Source organism: Miscanthus floridulus, chromosome 4 (assembly GCF_019320115.1).
Source record: "Miscanthus floridulus cultivar M001 chromosome 4, ASM1932011v1, whole genome shotgun sequence".
Taxonomy (NCBI): Eukaryota; Viridiplantae; Streptophyta; class Magnoliopsida; order Poales; family Poaceae; genus Miscanthus; species Miscanthus floridulus.
This window is the reverse complement of record NC_089583.1, coordinates 20,650,648-20,673,571: the sequence shown is the minus strand read 5'-3', so window position 1 is coordinate 20,673,571 and position 22,924 is coordinate 20,650,648. Positions and strand designations below refer to the sequence as shown.

Below are 22,924 nucleotides of genomic sequence, written 5' to 3'. Positions count from 1 at the left end.
AGCCCCTCTGTCAAACAATTTGCTAAAATCTATTGCTCACAGGTCACATCAGCTTAGTCTCACAGAAACAATATTTTTCAGAGTTCAGAAACCGATCTGCCAGTAGTTTAGTAGAAATTTAGACTCCCTATGTATAGGCCTAGGCGAGAACTAAAAAAAACTCACATCACACCAGGAGGCTAAAAAGTCCAAATCATGGTTTTTGGAGTAGGCCTTGAAACGTAGAGATGCTTTTAGGTCCTGTTTTTGGGAACCTAGCTAGCTAGCTTCTATTCGATGAAAAGTCCAGATCTGGTTTCTTTTTACTTTGTTTATGGTGATATAAAGGTAATTACTTACTCGTGTGAAATGACTTATTCTTTTAGGGAGGACTGATGCTTCTGGCTGTTTGTTGGTGTTCCGTGGACCTTGTAGCGGTTGAGGCTTCTCCTGTTTGCAGGACAGCGAGTTGAGGCATAAAACACCCCTCTTTTCCGTATCATGCATGTTTGTAGAGCACGTAACCCGGTTAGGCGTCTCCCGTTCGAAAGAGATACGGTTGGAAATATGCAGCTCTTTGCATATTGATAACCGTATCTGTTTCGAATTGTCCACGTTTTTTGGACAGCCCTAGGATGCGTAGATGGGGTTAGTCTCCGTGGTCTACTCCGTTCCGAGGCAGAGTTTCGACAGCATCTCCCTGTTGTTCTCCGGATACACAATCTTCCTACCGGGACGTGTATTTGGAGAACAGTGGGAGGTGCTATCGAAATTCTATCTCGGATCGGAGTAGACCATAGAGACTAACCCCAGTTACGCATCCTCGGGTGGGATTAGGACCTATCCTGACCTATTAGATGGTAGGAACATCGTGTACATGCAATTGATTGTTAATGTCTCGCTGGTATATATATATATATATATATATATATATATATATATATATATATATATATATATATATATATATATATATATATATATATATATACCTACTAGAGAACAGACTTTAGAACGATGTCCCAATTTGGCATTAGCCTCGGCATTTTTTGCCCCCGGGACTAAAGGACCCTTTAGTCCCGGTTGGTAATACGAACCGGGACTAAAGGTCCCTGCCCAACGGTCGTCCGCGGGGCAGGGGCCTTTAGTCCCGGCTGGTACTACCAACCGGGACTAAAGGTAAACCTTTAGTCCCGGCTGGTAATACCAGCCGGGACTAAAGATTTTAGTCCCGGTTTGGGTGATGCTCCGGGAATAAAGATTAATCTTTAGTCCCGGTTTGGACCCCTAACCGGGACTAATAATCCCGGCCTATAATTCAGCTCGTTTCTTCCTCCCCGAGCCCGAGCCATTCCATTCAAACTCACTGCCTCTGTTTTTCAGCTTGCTGTTGTTCTTGCTCTCTCCCCCTCCATTGGTGTTGCTCTTCGATTTTGGAGGTAACAAACTTAATCCTCTTATGTTTTATCAGTAGCTTATCTCATTTTGCGATGTAGATGCATGTGTAACTTTATATGTTGGACTTTATTATGATTTTATATGTAAACTTAGAAAATTGTAGAAAATCCGTACTAGTTGAACTTGCGGACCGTGTTCAAGTCGGCGAACATGTTCTCTGCCGAGCGGTAACGGACGTCAAGGAGGAGCTTTGATTCTACGAGGGAGAGCGGCAACGGTCGTGGAAGACCGTGTTCCCTTTCTCGTAGAATCGGAGCACTTCCTTGGCCTAGTACGGTGCCGTCCGGTGGAGAAATGCTCGCCGAGTTGATCACGTAAGCAAGGTCAACTAGTACGGATGGTTATTTATTGAAACATGTTTTTGAGCTATAATTTGATGGATATTTGATAACTTCAGACCTACAAATGTCATCTACAAATGTTACTATCCTCGGCAACCTAAACGTCCGCGAGCTCGCCGATATCGAGCAGGTCACTTAGAATTATTTTTTCCATGAAATGAACTACTTAGAAATCATGCTTTTTTTTAGAATTAAATTTTCCATGAAATGAAAAACTTAGTAAATAGTTAGAAAATTATAGAAAATCCGTACTAGTTGAACTTGCGGACCGTGTTCAGCTCGGCCAACATGTTCTCTGCCGAGCGGTAACGGACGTCAAGGAGGAACTTTGATGCTACGAGGGAGAGCTGCAACGGTCGTGGAAGACCGTGTTCCCTTTCTCGTAGAATCGGAGCTCTTCCTTGGCCAAGTACGGTGCCGTCCGGTGGAGAAATGCTGGCCGAGATGATCACGTAAGCAAGGTCAACTAGTCCGGGTGGTTATTTATTGAAACATGTGAAATCCATACTAGTTTTGTTTAAATATATCATTTTAGAAAATATGAAATTTACACTAGTTTGCAAAAATAAGTATAGAAAGTAGATGACAACTGGTACCGGATCATCGGCCTCTTGTTCGGTTGCGAAACGACTGAGGCCAGAACTCCCTCTCATTATCTGCGGCAAGTGTAAGCAGAAGATTGTGATGGAGTACCGAGTCAAGAGACAGGGACCCAACAAGGGCCGTGTTTTCTACAAGTGCCTGGATCGCGATGTGAGTTTCTTACGTATTTTATCTTTATGGCTAATTGACCTGCTTTTCTTGAATATTTTTGACTAAATATATTTTGGCTTTAATTACAGTGGGAGGGCAATGGATGCGATGGTTGGTACTGGGAGGAAGATTATGCTACATACGTGCAGAATTTGGGTGCGCTTGAGGTAGCGGCTGCTGCTGATGAGGCAGTGAGCCAGCAGGAGAAGCTTATTGATATTCAACAGAAGAATGATTTGTCTGTTTTAGTTGCGTACGATCACGAAATAATTATGTTACTGAAGTGCATTGTAGTTTTAGTTTGTTTAGTGATAGTTGGGATTGCTTACGTTGTAGCCAGACTTAGTTAATTAATCAACCGTGTGTGTGTCATTTATGTTGTGTAATAAAATACTAAATTATGTTCAAGGTTTTCATAATTTGTCGTGTAATACAGATTATGTCACGCCATTGGATGTACAATGCCGATCGCCGCTCCCAAGACTTTATTGAGGGGTTGCACTATTTCTTAGGTGTGGCCGAGGCAAATAAGCGGGATGGTTTCATGTGCTGTCCATGTGCCCTATGTAAGAATTTAAAGGAATATTCAAGCTCAATGAGTCTTCATTCACATTTGCTTAAGTCAGGTTTCATGTCAAACTATATATGTTGGACTAAGCATGGAGAAAGCGGGGTCATGATGGAAGAAGGTGAAGGAGAAGATTTAGACATTGATGACATTATTGCTCAGTATGGTGCCTTTGATGATACTACAATGGGGGGAGATGAAGAAGAGGTAGCGGTAGAAGATGATCTCGGTGATGCTCTTGGCGATGCCATTCGTGATGCACAACAAGAATGGGAAAGTGAAAAAGAGAAAGTTAAGTTCGAGCGCATGCTTGAGGATCATAGGAAGTTGCTATACCCGACGGCCGAAGAGGGGCAAAAAAAGCTGGGTACAACACTGGAATTGCTACAATGGAAGGCAAAGAATGGTATATCCGACAAGGCATTTGGGAATTTATTGAACCTCAAAAAGAAGATGCTTCCGAAGCCAAATGAATTGCCCACCACTACGTACGAAGCAAAAAAGGTTGTCTGCCCATTGGGATTAAAAATCCAGAAGATACATGCATGTCCTAATGACTGCATCCTCTACCATGGCAATGAATACGAGAATTTGGATGAATGCCCGGTATGTAAAGCATCGCGGTATAAGATCAGGCGCAATGATCCTGGTGACGTCGAGGGTGAACAACGTCCTAGAAAGAAAATCCCTGCCAAGGTTATGTGGTATGCTCCTATAATACCACGCTTAAAACGTTTGTTCAGAAATAAAGACCATGCAAAGTTGTTGCGGTGGTATAAAGAAGACCGTAAGGTAGACAATATGCTGAGACACCCAGCTGATGGGTCCCAGTGGAGAGCGATAGACAGGGAATTTCCAGAGTTTGCAAATGAGGCTAGAAACTTAAGGTTCGCCTTAAGTACAGATGGTATGAATCCTTTTGGAGAGCAGAGCACTAGTCATAGCACTTGGCCAGTTACTCTATGTATCTACAACCTTCCTCCATGGTTATGTATGAAGCGGAAGTTCATTATGATGCCGATCCTCATCCAAGGTCCGAGGCAACCTGGCAACGATATTGATGTCTATCTGAAGCCATTAGTTGAAGAACTTCTAGTTTTATGGAACAAACCAGGTGTACGTGTCTGGGATGAGTACAAACAAGAACACTTTGACCTACGAGCAATGTTGTTCGTAACAATCAATGATTGGCCTGCTTTAAGTAATCTTTCAGGTCAGACAAACAAAGGATATAATGCATGCACACATTGTTTTGATGACCTTGACAGTATATATTTGAAAAGATGTCGAAAGGTCGTGTACCTTGGCCATCGTCGATTCCTTCCGTTGAATCACCAAGTAAGAAAGAAAGGGAAGCATTTTAAAGGTAAGCCAGACCATCGGAAGAAGCCTTATAACCGAACCGGGGAAGATGTACTCGCAATGGTCAAGGATGTGAAAGTAGTATTTGGAAAGGGACAAGGCAGTGAATCTATTCCCAAAGATGCTAAGGGACACGCACCCATGTGGAAGAAGAAGTCCATCTTTTGGGAGCTACCCTATTGGCAAGTCCTAGAGGTCCGCCACGTAATCGACGTGATGCACCTAACAAAGAATCTTTGTGTGAACCTGTTAGGATTCATGGGTGTGTACGGAAAGCCAAAGGATTCACTTGAAGCACGCCAGGACTTGCAGGGCATGAAAGAACGAGACAATCTTCATCCAGAGAAGACAGATGATGGACGTCATTACTTAAGTCCTGCTAGCTACACGCTTAGCAAAGAAGAGAGGGACAACATGTTCGAATGTCTAAGCAGCATCAAGGTCCCATCGGGATTCTCCTCCAATATAAAGGGTATAATAAATGTGCCAGATAAGAAATTCCTAAACTTAAAGTCCCATGACTGCCACGTGCTTATGACGCAATTGCTTCCAGTTGCTTTAAGAGGAATTCTACCTCCACATGTACGTCTAGCCACCGTGAAGCTATGTGCATTCCTTAATGCAATTTCTCAGAAGGCAATCAATCCAGTGGAACTAGCTACTCTACAGAATGATGTGGTTCAATGTCTTGTCAGCTTTGAGTTGGTGTTCCCTCCATCCTTCTTTAATATCATGACACACATCCTAGTTCATTTGGTGAAGGAGATTAGTATTCTTGGACCTGTGTTCTTACATAACATGTTTCCCTTCGAGAGGTTTATGGGAGTCTTGAAGAAATATGTGAAAGTCCGTTCTAAGCCTGAAGGAAGCATCGCCCAGGGCTATGGAACAGAGGAGGTCATTGAGTTCTGTGTTGACTTTATTCCTGACCTTGCCCCGATTGGTGTTCCCGAATCACGACACGAGGGGCGACTCAGTGGTAAAGGAACTTTAGGGAAGAAAACATATATCGGCATGGAAGACGATTATTTCAATAAAGCACACTACACAGTTCTTCAGAACTCGTCATTGGTGCATCCGTACATCGAGATACATAAGGAGTTCTTACGATCCAAATTTTCAGGGAAGACTGAAGCTTGGATTAGGCGTCAGGACATGGAAAGTTTCAGTGGTTGGTTGCGAAAAGAATGTCAAGGCGATGACAATATTGATGAGCAACTGTATTTGTTGGCTAGGCAGCCATCGTGGCATATCCTCACGTACCAAGGGTACGAGATAAATGGGAATACATTTTACACAGTTGCCCAAGATAAAAGGAGCACCAATCAAAATAGTGGTGTTCGCATAGATGGAACAGATCCAAATGGGAATATACAAACATATTATGGCCGCATAGAAGAGATATGGGAACTAGACTACGCACCTAATTTTAAAGTCCCTTTGTTCCGGTGCCAATGGGTGAAGCTGACCGGAGGAGGGATAACAGTCGACAAAGAGTATGGAATGACAACAGTGGACCTCAACAATATTGGGTACAAAGAGGAACCATTCGTCCTTGCTGCCGATGTGAGTCAGGTGTTCTATGTGAAAGACATGTCTACAAAATCAAAGAGAGGAAAAAACGAAGACATCAACTTAATGATCAATGAGCCAAAGAGCCACATAATTCTTTCTGGGAAAATAAATATAGTGGGAATTGAAGACAAGTCAGACATGTCAGAAGATTATGAAAGAAATGTCCGAATTCCACCCTTCATAGTGAAGAAAGATCCAAGCATCATGTTAAATGATGAAGACACTCCATGGTTACGACAAGATCATAACCAAGGGTCATACGTCAAGAAGAAATTCACTGTTGTGCCCGCATGATACAACGATGCATGTTTAATATATTATGTTTTAGAGACGGATATTATGTAATATGTTATGACTTTGACTCTAGTATTATGAACTCTAAATGACTTCAAATTGAAAAGTTTTGAATACCAAGTTTGTTAAACTCAAAAAGATCTACAATTGTTGTTTTGGTCAACTTTCCATTTGAGAAAGTTTGGATGGTTCAAATTTGTGATTTTTAAATTTCGACGCCTACAAACTAGTTTTCGGGACCCTAGATTGTCTCAAATTGAAAAGTTTTGAATACCGAGTTTGTTAAGCTCATCAATATATACAATCCTTATATAGGCCATTTTTTCATTTGAGAAAGCTTGAACAAAATGTAGTTCAAATTTCACAAGTGTGTGACATAGTTTTAGAAAGTATATATGAGATTCAAGAAGTTGTGACTAGTGTTTGATAAAAATTTCTCAAATGGGAAAATGAGCTATGTAACAATTGTAGATCTTTCTGAGATGATCAAACTTGGTATTCAGAGTTTTTTCATCTGAGGTCATTTAGTGTCTCATTTGAGCAAGTTTGACCAAGTCAAATTTGGTCAAATAAAAAACAACACTTTGACTCTAGTATTATGAACTCTAAATGACTTCAAATTGAAAAGTTTTGAATACCAAGTTTGTTAAACTCAAAAAGATCTACAATTGTTGTTTTGGTCAACTTTCCATTTGAGAAAGTTTGGACGGTTCAAATTTGTGATTTTTAAATTTCGACGCCTACAAACTAGTTTTCGGGACCCTAGATTGTCTCAAATTGAAAAGTTTTGAATACCGAGTTTGTTAAGCTCATCAATATATACAATCCTTATATAGGCTATTTTTTCATTTGAGAAAGCTTGAACAAAATGTAGTTCAAATTTCACAAGTGTGTGACATAGTTTCAGGAACACAAGGATTTCGCGACCAATCTCAACTAAAACAGACAGATCCCCCGATTGTGCAACATCTTTGGGCTTCTTCGGCTGGATCACTGCCTCATTAGCTGCCGTATCTGCCTGTTGTGCAAGATATTTTTGCACGAGTTCAACATACTCTTCCTCCCAGTAGAAGCCTGAACATCGTCCACTGCCATCCCACTGAAATTAAAACAAAAATTAGAACTTTAATCACAACCATCATGAAAATAGGTATAAACTAACCATAATCAATAAATACGATAAAATAACTCACATTGCGATTCGGACACTTGTAGAAGATACGATCCTTGTTGGGACCCTCCTTCTTCATTCGGTACTCCATCACAATCTTCGTCTCATCACGACACTTGCCGCATGGAATGAGAGGAAGGCCCGGCCTAAGTCGCTTTGGAAACCCATGAGAGGCCGAGGACCCAGAAGCAGTTGCAATCTACTCTCTATACTCATTTTTTAATACACTATAAATTTCTCCTTTATAAACAAATAAAATTAAGAAACTATAAAATTATCTAGATCTCTATACTCATTTTTTAATACATTATAGCTCAAAAATATGTTTTAATAAATAACCATCCGTACTAGTTGACCTTGCTTACGTGATCATCTCGGCGAGCATTTCTCCACCGGACGGCACCGTACTTGGTCAAGGAAGAGCTCCGATTCTACGAGGAAGGGAACACGGTCTTCCACGACCGTTGTCGCTCTCCCTCGTAGAATCAAAGCTCATCCTTGATATCCGTTACCGCTCGGCAGAGAACATGATCGCCGAGCTAAACACGGTCCGCAAGTTCAACTAGTACGGATTTTCTATAATTTTCTAACTATTTTCTAAGTTTATATTTATATATACTACGTTTAGGTATGGTGATTGACAGACTACTGCGATGATATTGGGACATGTGAATAAATAACCATCCGTACTAGTTGACCTTGCTTACGTGATCAGCTCGGCGAGCATTTCTCCACCGGACGGCACCGTACTTGGTCAAGGAAGAGCTCCGATTCTACGAGGAAGGGAACACGGTCTTCCACGACCGTTGTCGCTCTCCCTCGTAGAATCAAAGCTCCTCCTTGACGTCCGTTACCGCTCGGCAGAGAACATGCTCGCCGACCTGAACACGGTCCGCAAGTTCAACTAGTACGGATTTGCTATAATTTTCTAACTATTTTCTAAGTTTATATTTATATATACTTTAACCTTCTTTCATGTAAATATGCAAGCTTGAAGTGATTTTGAGCTCAAAATGCTTACAAATGAAAAAAAACCACAATAAAGAACCATAAATATATATAGTGAACAAAATGGCATAAGAAAATGGTGAAAAATAAGAGTATGATATTGGTAACCATTACAACTGAAGAATCGACGAAGGAATCGAAGAATGAATGGAGGAACAATGGAGGGAGGGAGGAAGCAAGAACACTAGTTCAGTGAGCTTCAAAATATGCTGAGCTCGGGCTCGGGGAGGAAGAAGGAGACGGCCGATATATAAAGGGACAACATTTAGTCCCGGTTGGTGGCTCCAACCGGGACTAAAGGTAACTTTCCAACCCCGGGCAGTAGCCACGGCTCGGGAGTAGACCTTTAGTCCCGGTTGAAGCCACCAACCGAGAGTAAAAGTATACCTTTAGTCCCGGTTGGTGGCTCCAACCGGGACTAAAGGTCCCTGCCACCTCTGTCTGGCGCAGTAGCCGTTGGGCAGGGACCTTTAGTCCCGGTTGGAGCCACCAACCGGGACTAAAGGTATTTCTAGTCCCGGGGGCAAAAAATTTCGGAACTAGAGCCCATTTTAACTGAGGATCAAAGGTCTGTTCTCTGGTGGTCTCATAATTGTTTATAGTCTCCCGCAGAATAAGCGGTAGTCTCGCGTCACACAGAGCCGAAGCCAACGGTGAAAAACGCGTTGCGGAGAGAAAGTGGCCGCTTGGGGAGCAGAGAAAGGGAGAAAGGCTGTTGCATGTACCGTCAAATGCTTCTGACGAAAAGCATGCGTCTGCACAGTCCGCGTTTTCTTGCTTGCGTGGATGGATGAATTTAGGGTGTGTTTAGTTCGCGAAACGAAAATTTTTGAATGTCACATCAGATGTTTTGGAGATGTCGGAAGAGGTTTTTGGATACTAATAAAAAAAACTAATTACATAGCTCGCCCGGAAACTGCGAGACGAATTTAGTAAGCCTAATTAATCCGTCATTAGCGCATGATAGTACTGTAGCACTTATGGCTAATCATGGACTAATTAGTCTTAAACACATTTGTCTCGCGATTTTCAACCAAACTGTGCAATTAGTTTTTTTTCGTCTATATTTAATACTTCATGCATGTGCCGTAAGATTCGATGTGATAGTTTGGGGTGAAAATTTTTGGAAACTAATCCAGGCCTTTGTGTGAAAACTGAGCTCATAATTGTTTATATGATTGGGGTGAAGATTCGATGTGATAGCTGGGGAGCATTTGACGCGGGAAACAGCATTTGTCAGAAGCATTTGACATGTACTGTCCCAAGGTTTCCTCGCTTGCGTGGATCGATGAATTTAGCTGGGGCATATGATGGTGTTAGCTCGCGTTGGGCGTGCCCTTAATTCTCCAGTGAAACAAAAGCTGGTGAGGATTACAGTACTAGTACCTCCGGGTAGCTTTGGAGGGCGCTCTCCTATTTTTCATTTTGGCAGTTTTGTAGGGCGTGACAGCTGAAATGAGACACAGGACCACCACTTGGTATCCTGCAAACGCGCCGCTGAGCAGTGGGCCAAAGTTAACACGGCATGCATGAAAACTGAGCTCACTTTACTTACTCCGGCCATGCACACTCTCCTTCCTTGGTATCCGAGATTTCCTTGTCACACGAACGAACCTGCTCGCTGGGAGTATTAATTAATTAAGCCCGTCGCCTGGGACAAGATTGACGCGTTGAGGTCGTTTTCCCACCTCTAGGTATATTCAGATTCCGACAAATATGTTTAGATTCCCTCGCTTGTGAAGGCATGTGAACGCGTTGTGAAGGCATGTGAAGCAGGTGACATTGGCCAACCTGAATGGTTCCTTGGTCATTGTTCATGGTTCAAGCCGCATCATGGACCTGTGGTTCCTTAAGGACTCTGAGGAAGGCCTTTGGGTCAAGCAGAATAGTGTGCAGATTGAACGTTCTGGACACCTTTCAGCCATGCATCCTTTGTTGGTGTTAGAGGACGGCAGGATCGTCACGGTTATTAGATCTATGGGACTGCAGCAGATTTATGACCCAAGAACAAGTACATTCGGGAGTCTGATGATGTTAAGGCATTCCTCTCGAGTTTGTGTGCATACTGGAAGCTTCTTGAGCCTACATGGTGAGAACTAATGAGGTTAGTGTTGCCATGCTTGCATTGTCCTCTTTTTTTTGTTTTTTTTACTTAGATGGCATCAATAAGGATTGTTGGCTTCTTTTGTTGTTGTTGTGTTACTACCATTTACTTTCTGGTGTGAAGGAAGTTATGTACTAATAATTCTATAGATACATAATTACTGGAGTAGAGTCCACTACCGGTTTCTAAATTTATGCCACTGTGTCATCCCGATCCTCTAAATTGCAAAACACTCACCTAGGTACTTAAATAATGTTTTGGTCTAGCTCACTGTAGTCCTATCAGGTCTCTGCTTTACTACCATATTTTGAATCGGCACTGCATTATTAGCAGTGAAAATCAAAACCTAGAATGTCTACTCTGACACATCTAGCCTGTCGCTATCGTTGCCGTCAACATCTCTGTTCGAGGGGATGGGACAGTGTATGCGTGTGCATTATTGCATTGAGCACAACTCCATAACGACCCTCTTGGACGACGCCGGCGAGAGCACCAAGAGCTCAGCCTTCCACCACACGCCCAGGCCCCTGGCCGCTCTTGCTTGAGCCGCTACTGCTTGCTCGAGCCGCCCCTGCCCCAACACATTTCTTCGTTTAGGCAGCCCTGTCGTTGGCTCTCGCCTATGGTCGCTGGCGCTGACACGCTTGGTGGGGTCGATGACGAGCAAGCACGTGGCGCTGGTGACAAGAGGTCAACATGAGCGCCACTGCTGCAGCCCTCATGCGTAGCTCACCACCCTCTCGTAGTGGGGAGTCTAGGAGGACGAAGGACAGTGGGTGGGGGCGACGGGACCGAGGCGAAGACATAGGAGGAGTCAGGTAGTGGGTCCACACCCATTTGGAGGGGTAATGAGACCTGGACTCTATTTAGGCACATAGATAAGCATTTAACAAGTTTAGAGACCGGGATGACACAGTGACATAAATTTAGAGACTAAAAAACATACTTTACTCTGTGTTAGAAGTTTAATGCTTAACAAAATAATTAGGGGCTATTGCGTTCTTGCCCCTATTTTGAACCTCAATTGTGATTTTATCCCCATTTTCTTCCACTTTGTGTTTTTACCCCTGCTTTTTTAAAACGAAGGCTCTGTTTACCCCTACTCCGTGAACAGCAGGTAACGGTGTTAAAAAAGTTAACAGATGACAACTTTGCCTTTTCAAATATTGCGTTTTTGCCCCTATTTCAAACCACAATTGTGATTTTACCCCCACTTTCTTCCACTTTGTGTTTTTACCCCTACTTTTTCAAAACGAAGGCTGCATTTACCCTAATTCTTAACTCAGTTATCTACATCCGGATCAAAGCAACTAAAAATTAACAAAAGGCCTGTGAAAATACAAACTTACCCCTTATCTCTCGGTCGTCTCTCTCAGGGTCGTCCCTCTCAACGCTAGCAGGCAGCGGGCGGCTGGGTGCGGCGGCGGAAGGGCAGCGTCGGGCCGTCGGGCGGGCGTGGCGAGCGGGCGCGTGCGGCCAGGCGGAGGAAGCGGCGTGGGCGCACGTGGCTTAGCCTGACATGGGCGCGCAGCCAGGCACGCAGCTCTACTTGGCGCGGGCGCGCGCAGCCAGGCACGTGGCTCTGCTTGGCGTAGGCGCGCGCGGCTTGGCCGACGTCACGGGCGCACGTCTCATGAAAGCAGCCGACCATGGGTGCGACCAAGTAGCATGGTCGACTGCTTCCACGAGACGCGCGCCCGCGCCAAGCAGAGCCGCGTGCCTAGCTGCGTGTGCCCGCGCCAAGCAGAGCCGCGTGCCTAGCTGCGCGCCCATGTTAGGCTAAGCCGCGCGTGCCCGCACCGCTTCCTCCACCTGGCCGCACGCGCCCGCTCGACGGCCCGACGCTGCCCTTTCGCCGCCACCGCCGCCGCACCCAGCCGCCCGTTACCTGCTAGCGTTGAGAGGGACGACCCTGAGAGAGACGACCGAGAGATAAGGGGTAAGTTTGTCTTTTACAGGCCTTTTGTTAATTTTTAGTTGCTTTGATCCGGATGTAGATAACTGAGTTAAGAATTGGGGTAAACGGAGCCTTCGTTTTGGAAAAGTAGAGGTAAAAACACAAAGTGCAAGAAAGTAGGGGTAAAATCATAATTGTGGTTTGAAATAGGGGTAAAAACGCAATATTCGGAAGGGCAAACTTGTCATCTGTTAACTTTTTTAACACCGTTACCTGCTGTTCACGGAGTAGGGGTAAACGGAGCCTTCATTTTGGAAAAGCAGGGGTAAAAACACAAAGTGGAAGAAAATGGGGGTAAAATCACAATTGGGGTTCAAACTAGGGGCAAGAACGCAATAGCCCCAAATAATTATGTAGTTCCTGTTCTGGGTCTAAAAGTGTCAATTCATCAAAATATTCCAACAACTAAATATGTATTAGAAAAAAGGAAAGAAAATCAATCTTATGGATTTGATAGAATATCCTTTTACTTAACATTGGTTTGATGCTGAATTTGATAGATTTACTTTAGTCAGAACGCATAAGAGCAACTCCAAGAGAGTTGCTATTCCTAGCATGGAATCAGATTTAGATATTTTGTGCTACAAAATAGACTCCAACAGATGTTGTATTTGGAGTTGTAAAATACCCAGCCGTCTATTCCGTGAATCTCGGTGGCCAAAGAAAGCTAGTGAGCGCTGCTTGCTATCTCGCTTTCCCGTGTGGCTTCGCACACACGCGGCCTGTTGCCTCGCTGTCCTGGCCGATCCCCGTCGCGAGTCGCCGACTCGTCGGCTGCCCTTTTCGAAGCGTGTTCCTCTCCACGCTGCTCCGCCCCTTCGAGTTCCTCAAAAAATCATGTTGTGGCACTATGCAAGCTTGTCGCATCCGCCATCTGCAGGAGCTCTGCCCTGCGTTGTACGTACTCGTTCCCCATCCTTGCTAGTCAGACGGTGCCAATCCCTTTTCCAACCGGCTACATTCGATTTTGATAGATTGGGCGACCTCCGAGTGCTAGCCAAGGCCGGCTGCAGCTGGCCATGGCTGGATGCACGGGCGTCAATACGTAGCAGGGTCGCTGCTGTAGCTTGGGTGCAATTAGCCAACGAGTCGAGCTACCACCGTGATGGTTGTGTCTAGGTGGCCGCTGGCCGGTCATGGAGGAAGCAAAGGCCCGGTGACGTTCCGGCGGCGGACTACTGCGCCATGGTGCTTCTAAAAAGATGATGTGGCGAGCTATTTAGGAAGGCTATTGCAGTTCACTGTCTTTTTAAGAGGTTTTCTATTTTACATAATGGCTAAATCAAAGGATTTGGCATCTATGTTTTGCACCTCTCTTGGAGATGCTCTAATGCAGGTATAGAATATGTGCCAACAAGAAAAATAGTGAATCATATTGCTGACATGATTAAGAGATCTCTCATCCTTTTATTAAGTTATATAATTTATTTAGAGTAAGAAACCACATATTATTCTTGTTTTGATTATCTACTTTCCACTATTCCAAGTCAATTTCAAGTTTCTAAAGCCTAAACATTTTTAAGGGAAACTGTGTTGAAGTCAAAACTAGATCTAATTCTCATATCTTGTATGGTTAAAAATGCAGATTGCGCCTCGCTAAGACTGATTTAAGATGGAATTTTGAAGCCTACGTTATTTCAGAAGATGGTGATGATATGTTGACGCCAATAGATCTTGAAAAAGTTCAAATAAAAGATGATACTTATGTTTTCTGCTCGTGCGACACATGGTTTTTCAGGCTTTGTGGCTAATAATATTCTTTTGTATCATGTCATTTGCTCCAAATTACTTTTTGAAAGTACATCTAGCCCTTTAGTGGGTTTTGGATGATTGAATGACAACGTGATTAAAGGTCTAACCCATTTGCTAAGTGTGAATAGGAAATATGTTATCTCACATATATTTAATGAAAGCCAAAATGATGTATTGTTGGAAACAATCTAGTTCAAACACAAGACAACAATGAAAATATAATTCATGTAAGGCTTATTCATTGTGGGATTTCGATAACTCATATGAAAGCAGGCACATTAAAAAATAATTAATGAGACAAGAAGGATTGCATATGGAATGGTCTCAAGCTTGCTACATGAAAGACAAGTATACAAATGAACTTAATGAATGATTCAACACCAACTGTGACTAGATGTCTTGAGATGGTGAAGATAGCAAGGAAAGGCTTTGAGGTCCTAAACAAGGGTGAAGGGCAAGCGACGGCTTGGCGACCGAGAAACCTAGGGTGAAGAAGGAAGTACTTGCATTTAATCATGTTGGTCATATTGAAGTGAAGAATCAAATTCTAGATGACTTTATAAAGGGATGACTTGATATCTTTGAAACAAACTCTCATATGTTGAATAGAATCAAGTCAAATGCTCAAGATGGCAATGCTCAAGGATAAAATCAAAATCAACATGTTAACACCCTCACTTGATGAAGATTGAAGGCTATGGCATTTCGGTTCAAGGAAATTCAACTCAAGCGCTTCAAACTCCATTTTTTGGTGTACTAAAGCTTCAAACTCAAGCGCTTCAACTCAAGCTGCTTTTTCATATACTCATTCTATATATTTAGCAAAATTATCAATGATCATGAGTTGTGGGGAAGGTTCTATAATGTCGCTATGTTGTCTCCTCAACAATGGCATACTAATCAATGCATCAATGATATAAATAGCAATTTTTTGGTGTACTAAATCTACGGAGCCCAACGTTTGGAGTACTAGTAATCCAAATGCTCCTTTTTCCAATAACAATAGGGAATCTAATAAATAGAAACATACCACATCAACTCGAAAGGTAAGCAATTTCCATATTCTTGTATGGTAGGAGTTCGAGTCCGGGTCATCATCTTCTTCTCGTGCTACTTCTCTATCTCGGATGGAGCAAGTTCGTATGGTAGTAGTTCTTGTCGGTTTCTTTCCCACCACCTGGTTCTCTACCTCATGAGTTCCGGGTCAAGTTCTTGGCCACCATCTACTACTCTTCCTCGCGAGTTGGGTCAGATTCTTCTCTTCCTCACGAGTTCTGGTCATGTTCCTAGCCGTCGCCTTGTCAACTTAGTCCTGGAGAGGGGCAATGATATTATAAACCAAAGAAGACAAAGCCAGTTTGAGGGCTCATGATCATCATAGGGTAATCGAAGGCATGTAGTAGTTTGAGGGCTCTCTCATGATCATTAGAGGGTACTGTAGCTTGTTGGCTCTCATCTTGTTCACAATGGATTGAAAGCGATTGAATATCAAATTAACACTCTCACTAGGCAAGGTCTAAAAGTTCTCATACTCACGGGTCTCAAACAGTCATGTTAGTTCAGTTTGAAAAAAGAGATAAAAAACAGCTCTTTGTACTTGGCCACATTATCTCCTCACGGATCCATCGAGCAACTTGCTAGAGCGGCTTGTAGGTTAGCAACATTTTCCCCCTCCTCCACCTTGTAGAGTTAATTCCTCTGAGAGTTGACCGATCGTTGTAGGATGGATGATGTTAGCAGGATTGAATGGATTCGTGGGATCACCCTCCATCTTGTTGTCTTCAGGCATCTTGATAGTAGATTGATCATCTTTTTCCCTAGAGAAGTTGCCAAAAAATATGTTCACGCTGAATCGGATCACACACCAGCGACCACGAGGGCTAGCACAGCCGAGGTCGCACACGACTTATCACGTAGCAAGAAACTCCAAGATCATCAAGACCATCCAGTAGGTCGGTTGAGCCGATTTAAAGCCCGTTCTTCGCCTCAAAAACTCGAGAGCACCTCCCAGTAAGACCTGTCGGGGAGATACACATGGAGGTTGTCATAGAGTTGGCAGGGCCTCCTAGAACACCGCTGAATCTCGTCGAGAGATGAACCAACCTAGAATGCTGCTGAATCTCATCGAGAGCGCCAACCTAGAACGCCGCCGGATCTCATTAACAGACGCGCTGAATAGCAAATGGTTGGAAAATCTAGGGAAAAAGATAATAACTTTAAGTCGCGTACCCCAAATTTATATCCCTACCCCCTCTATAATGCACCAAAAATTTCTTTACTAAATAAATCCACCCCCTCAACCACCCCACGGTCATGCCTACTCTAAGTCCACCCAAATTTGTGTATCAAAGTAATCCAACTTCATACAAATGAATGGTCTAGATCTCTTCTCAAACCTTTTTCTCTTACACATTGAAGAACCTAAGGCCAAAATCATCCTGATCATGCACATCATTGACATGCTTCCAACTTTTTGCAAAAAGTACCCACGTGCCACTGGTTATTGCATACCGGTTCGTTCTTTCCCTTCTTTTTTACATCCCGTATGAACAGTTCGGCCGTTGTCCTCATCGGTAATAGCAGCCAGAGTTTACATGACTTAAACTAAAACTGAAACCAGACAGAGCACGATCTTCTGCCAGCTAGTCCGTAGATGCAGCCGGGCCACCCGAGTTTAGTGGCCTACTGCGCGTTCATCGAGGCACCGGGGTTATGGCCCGCCGGCCGGCAGTAGCGACAGGTAGCAGGGTTTCCTCACCACGTCCGGCAAACTGAGGCAATATAGCAATGAAAGCGTGCCGTCGTTGAGGCAGATGAAGGTTGCACGTTGTGCGACGACGCGAGGTCGGCGCTCTGAGTAGCAAGAGGCTATTGCAAATTGCAGTGACTAAGATTCATGGCATATCTGAGAGATTTGTACTTATAATTAAGTACCTGGGCAATGTCACCGATGGTCACATGGGTCTCACCGTCGTTTAGACCCAGCTCACCAGGCACCGCGGCTTCCTCCTCCCCTCTGCGAAGGGTGTGGGCGCGGGCGATCGGCGGCGCCACGCCACGACATACGGGCACTGCGGCTTCCTCCTCCCCTCCGAGGGCGTGGGCGCGTACGGGCACCGTGGCTTCCTCCTCCTCTCCACGAAGGGTGTGGGCGTGGGCGCGGGCAATCGGAATGTTTCAACGTCGAACGGCACAGCGGCGGCCTAGAAGGTTTTGAACGTGTTTTTTTATTTGGTGATGATTGGCTTCGAGCGTTACATCGCAGTCGCGTCGGGTCGCGGCGTGCGGCGTGTGAGGAGGGCACAGGGGTGAGAAGCCTGACATCCCACATCTAATCATGGTCATCGGATTTGGTTTAGGTGTTTTATTAGCCCTTGATTTTAATGCAGATGAATTACTGTGTGCATTTTTCTGGGTGCACAATGGTTGGAGGCTCTCAGCGGGGACTTTTTCCTGGGGGACCTAGTACAAATTTAATTGGTCCATTATAGTAGAGACTAGGCATGTAAGCATGTGTTTGATTGTGGGATTTCCTGGGTTATTGGGTTGGATCCATCCCTGATTTCTCGGAATGGAGTGAACCAGTTTCTTGTTTGGTTGTGTGGGTCAGGTTCGTCCCCATTTTTTGTTTGGTGTGAGACACATGGGACGTGGGTTGAGGTCCCTACCACATAGGCCCCACACATCGGTCGCTATGCCCTCCTTCTTCCTCTCGCTCAGGCCATACGCGGCAGACGCGCCGCCGCCTCATGTCGCATGCGCTCGGCCCACGTGCGGCTTGCGCTTGGCCCCGTGCTACCATACACGTGCCGCCTGCTCGGCCACGTGCAGCCACTGCTATCCACGCTAGTCCTCTGCTTGCTCACGCTCAGCCCTGTGCTGCCACTTGCGCTCGACCCCGCTCGGCCTCTGCTCGCTCGCCGTCACCCCCGAGCTACCGGCCTCGCTTGGCCTCTGCTCGCTCGTGCTCGCTCACGCGAAGTCCCAGTCCACTCGATTTGGAGGAACCGGTGCCAACCCGCACCCTAACGAGAATATTACCTTTAGGGGATGAACCCAACCCCCTGCTCCTCCAACCAAACACTCCCAAAATTGGGTCCAACCCATCCCATACCCACTTCAACCCCTCAACCAAACACATGTTAACTGTTGCTAATTCTTTACGTTGCCTTTCTTTCTCCATGAATTAATGATCTAGATTGAGTTTGAGTGGTCAGGGATAAGTATTTGTAAACTGCAATGGAATTAATGAAGGAACGGCAATATCTTTGCCGGGCTCCCGCCTCTCTCCCTAATTCTCCCTGCTCTCCGCCTCACGGATCCTGCATGCCCACCGGGGGATTCAATCCCTAGCCTCCGGTTGCCCACAGCTATGTTTTCTGGAGCCTTCATCGGACGCTGGGCTCTTCCAATATGGTATCAGAGATGTTCGGTTTTGATAATGGTCGACCCTGCAGCGACCGGTGCCACAGCGCCTCCTACCGCCTCTCGCGCCAAGACCATGGCGGAAAATCGCACAGCAACCAGCGGCCCTCTCCGCCCGCTTTGACATCGTGGAGGTCCAGTAGTTTGCCACCTCCCGCCCTACCATGCCCCCATCCATACAACCTACGGGGTGTGGGACGACAACATTTCTGATAGCCCTATCCGCCGCCCCCATGCGTCGCCCGCACACCCTGCCCACCACTGAGCCGCCCCTATGCTCATCCACCACATTCCCTTAACACACTCGCCATCCCCACTCCTCAACCTGTCAGTGTTCCCATTGAGACGGTCCATTACCATGCACCGACGACCCTAGCAGACGACATGGGCCCGGGCCCTAGGTGTTCCCCCGCTTCAGCAAGTTGAAATTCTCCACTATGATGACCCAGGGTAGCGGGCACGGTGTGGCAGAATCGTCCGAAAATAGCACGCTTCCGGAGGCGCTCGTCTTCCACTAGACGCTAAGCACCCCAAAAGCTAGCTACATCAGACGGCCCCCGTCGAGCACACCCCAAGGGAGAACTCGAACAATCCACGTTTTTCATCCAGGATCCAATAATGAGTACGAGTTTACAATACTTAGTCCATTTTATACAACAAGAGTTCTCGAAAATACATTATTACATACCAAGTTTAGAGTGTGGAATTTAAACAGCGGACTTAAAATAAACATCTAACGATAAGATATAAGGATCTGTCTGTGCCCACTAGAAGAATCCTCCACACAATAGTCATTCCTCAAGCTGCACCTGCAATAGGGGTAAATAAACTTTGAGTACACAATATACTCGTAAGACTTACCCGACTAGTGGGAATAATTTCCCGACTCCAAAGGATATGATAAGCTTTATGGTTTGCTGGGTTTCTTTTTTTGCGAAAAGCATCACTAGTAGTGAATCCTTATGTATTGTTTCTTATTAGCAGTTATGATTAGTTCATTATCTAACCATTCTATGTAAGCGCATGTTCTACTTTCAAGCAAGAGTTGAACAATCAGATCCTTTTGACCATCTTTCATCTTTCAGTTCTTACTACGGTGCTAGACCATAGACAAGTCGTACTGTATCATACGGCGATTCGCGAACCAATGTATCACAGCTGGGTACCCGAAACATACTCCCCGCCTGTACCCAAGCACAAGCAAGACCAACCCATCACTCTCCAGTCAATGGGTCTAGGTCCCCGTTCAAACTTGGACTCCAAGCCCCCACTCCTGAGTCCTGGACTCAGTGTGGTGCTTAGACCTCCTCCATCCCCGCCTCCAATCAGTCGGTCTGGAAAGAGCTGGACCCACGACAAGAGAGCAACGAGTCTTTCTGCTCTCATAAGCAAGTATGTGCTCAGGATAATAAGTCTGTGACCTGACTAGAATCCACAGCAACAGACGGTTCTTAACCGACACGGACAAGGAAAACAATGTAACCAAGCTATGCCCCGGCAGCACATGGTGCTCAGCAATGGAAACATAGCACATTGTTGCAGCAGCAGCAGCCGTCACCACCCACCAACAGAAACAAGGACGGATCGAAAGAAAGGCATGGACATGGTGCCTGTTTTTGGCTCCTCGAGGTGGTGAACTGGTGGAAGAGCGAGCGAGCGCAAGAATACCAGTGAGCACCGGAGACTGGACGACGCTGCCCGCGTGTGCCGGTTTCTCAACGACTTATGCGCTACGGCACATCGTCATTCGTCAGCAAGAGAGTCGGACCCTACTCGATCACATGCATTGAGCTCTGTTTGGTGGCGGCGTGCAGCGACGCCACGACGGCGAGCGCACAGCACAGTGTTGTCGCCTTGCCGGACCTCAGGGCGTCCCAACGAGGGGCTCGGAGCTAGCCGGAAGGATCACGTGGAGGAGAGAGAGGGAATGAAAACTCGCCGCTAGCGCTTGGCATCTCGCTAGTCTCGCACAGTTCCCGGTAACTGTACTGTCTCTGGCTACTTGACCCACCTCCATGGCTGATATATTTTGTACCTTTTTATTTCCACACTAGGCCAGGTAAGCTGACGATTTCTCCTCTCCCGTTGAGGACGCCCTCATGGAAACCAAAGGAACGGGCACCGGATGACTGGCTAATTCGTAGAGAATGTTTAATTAATCAGATGGCTGCTTTGAGATATGTGTAGAGTTAATAATTTGCCTATGTGGTGCCGACGATGCAACTGCCGATATACTTTCAGCGATTTAGATGCGTTTTGTACTAGTTCCGAACCGTTGGATCTTACGGCATGCCTAATGTTTTATGGTTGATCGTTGGATTCGGCACAAGGATTACACTTGACCACGGGCATTTGAGGGAAGCCGTTGGGAAAGAAGATGATGAAAGATCTAGATAGTATTATGTATTTTTTGTTTCTGATTTTTTATATGTAATTTGGGAATGTACTATGGTTAAAATTTAATATAAGTCCCGCTTCCATTTGAGAAAATAATAATTTGCTGATGGGGCTCGACGGAATATGTATGGACCAATATCCGGACCGTGAAAGTCATCTGCTTGGTAATTCTTTTTTTGTTGTTGTACTAGGAGTACGGCAAATTACACGAAGACGATTCATTCCGATCGGCAGTTTTTGCTGTCCCAAAAGATGGACATGTTGACTGCCTCCGTCCATAACCATTAACAATGATAATTTATTAGAAGCGGTTGGTTTATCCGCCTCCGGAAATTAAAAACATCTGCCTCTGCTGTTGTACTAATAGTAAGTGCAGATAAAGACATCTTATTAAGAGCATCTCCAGCAGTTTTTCAATACTTTATCTCTAACAGGATGGTATTAGTGATCACCAATACTATTTTTGGGGTTACTAAAGAAGATGCTGCAACAGATCACCAATAAACCCCCAATATATGGGACCCACGGATCAGAGATTATTTTATTTATTTTTTGTTTCTTCTCACCTTTTTCTCCCTTGGATATCAGATCGATAGCCATGCCCGTGGTCCTTTTTCTCCCTCGGATCGGATCAACAGCCATGGCCGACTACACGAGTTCTTCTCCCGCAACCACACGAATCAACCATGGTGCCTACTACTGGTCTCCATCACCATCGCCGGCAGCATCTCTGCCCGACTCCCGCAACCCCGCAGGTTCCGTCTCTCTCGTTCCGACGAGATTTGTGCATTGTGGAGCTCGCCATGGAGGAGCTAGCACGGGCTCCACCGTGCAGGAGCTCGCGTGGGCTTGCTGTGGAGGTCATGCGCGGCACGGCATGGAGGAGGCTGGCGTGTGTGCAGCATAGCGACAACAACGACAACAGCACAGCAACAAAAAAATGCAAACTTTACAAGAAGGGGGAGCAACTTTGCAAAGTTCATGCAAAATGATTATTCCAAACTATTAGTACGCAAGCATCTGTATAAAAATTAGTCCCTACTCTCTCCGTCCTCTAAAACTTATACTGAAATATAGCGCATTCTACATGGTGTTAATGTCTAGATTTGACAAAAAATGTTAAGAAGAAAACCATAATTTGAAGAGAAACACCTTAATTGGGTTTAATATATGGTACATACGTCATTTGAGGATTTCCTTTTAAGTTGTCTAAATTTTTTAGAATACATTATATTACACTGCAAATTATTGGTGCTTAAGTAGGCTCTGTTATCATGTTAGCAAACAATAAGTAGGAACGCACTTAATTAAGCATCTTATCCACGTTAGCACCGTCGTAATGCTTTACTCGAATCAAATAATAGGGACAAATAAACTGTCTTTTCAGCCAACCGTTCTGATGGAATGAATGGATCAAACTGTGTGGGCCTGGACTCGAAACGGTCACAATTATGACATTAGTTCAATTGATGACACGCCAAGAAACGGCATCTTCTAGCGGTTGCATTCTGCAATCAAATCCAACGCTCACAAGCGAGCTAGTTGCAACAAGTTGTGATTATAGATGGTCAGGACCTGTTGCAATCCATGCAAATGCTTGGTTGGGTATTTATCAGACAGGCTCAAAGTCGACTTTGAGACGGGCAACTGAGTAATGCTCTGAATGTCCACCAACAAACCTTGGACCGTGTGCCCGTATCACCACTCTACTGCGGCTGCCGCTACTAGTATTTATACTCGAAAATGCGGTAGAAATAATATAGGAACTACATTCCACGTT

At 45.0% G+C, this 22,924-nt stretch overlaps 1 protein-coding gene across 1 annotated transcript; it reads left to right on the top strand.

Moving 5' to 3' along the window:
* Positions 1-2,360: 2,360 nt before the first annotated feature.
* Positions 2,361-6,330, top strand: LOC136551107 (uncharacterized). The gene is made up of 6 exons (XM_066542691.1): positions 2,361-2,531; positions 2,621-2,722; positions 2,968-4,036; positions 4,133-4,656; positions 4,810-5,568; positions 5,695-6,330. The coding sequence occupies exons 1-6, from the start codon at positions 2,361-2,363 to the stop codon at positions 6,328-6,330; spliced, it is 3,261 nt and encodes a 1,086-aa protein (XP_066398788.1).
* The last annotated feature ends 16,594 nt before the right edge of the window (positions 6,331-22,924 follow it).

Coding starts and splice junctions, on each gene's coding strand:
- LOC136551107 (XM_066542691.1), top strand. CDS start 2,361: ATGACAACTGGTACCGGATCATCGGCCTCTTGTTCGGTTGCGAAACGA. Junction 4,037..4,132: donor TTTTGGAGAGCAGAGCACTA/GTCATAGCACTT, acceptor TCCTCATCCAAG/GTCCGAGGCAACCTGGCAAC. Junction 4,657..4,809: donor CCTATTGGCAAGTCCTAGAG/GTCCGCCACGTA, acceptor CATCCAGAGAAG/ACAGATGATGGACGTCATTA.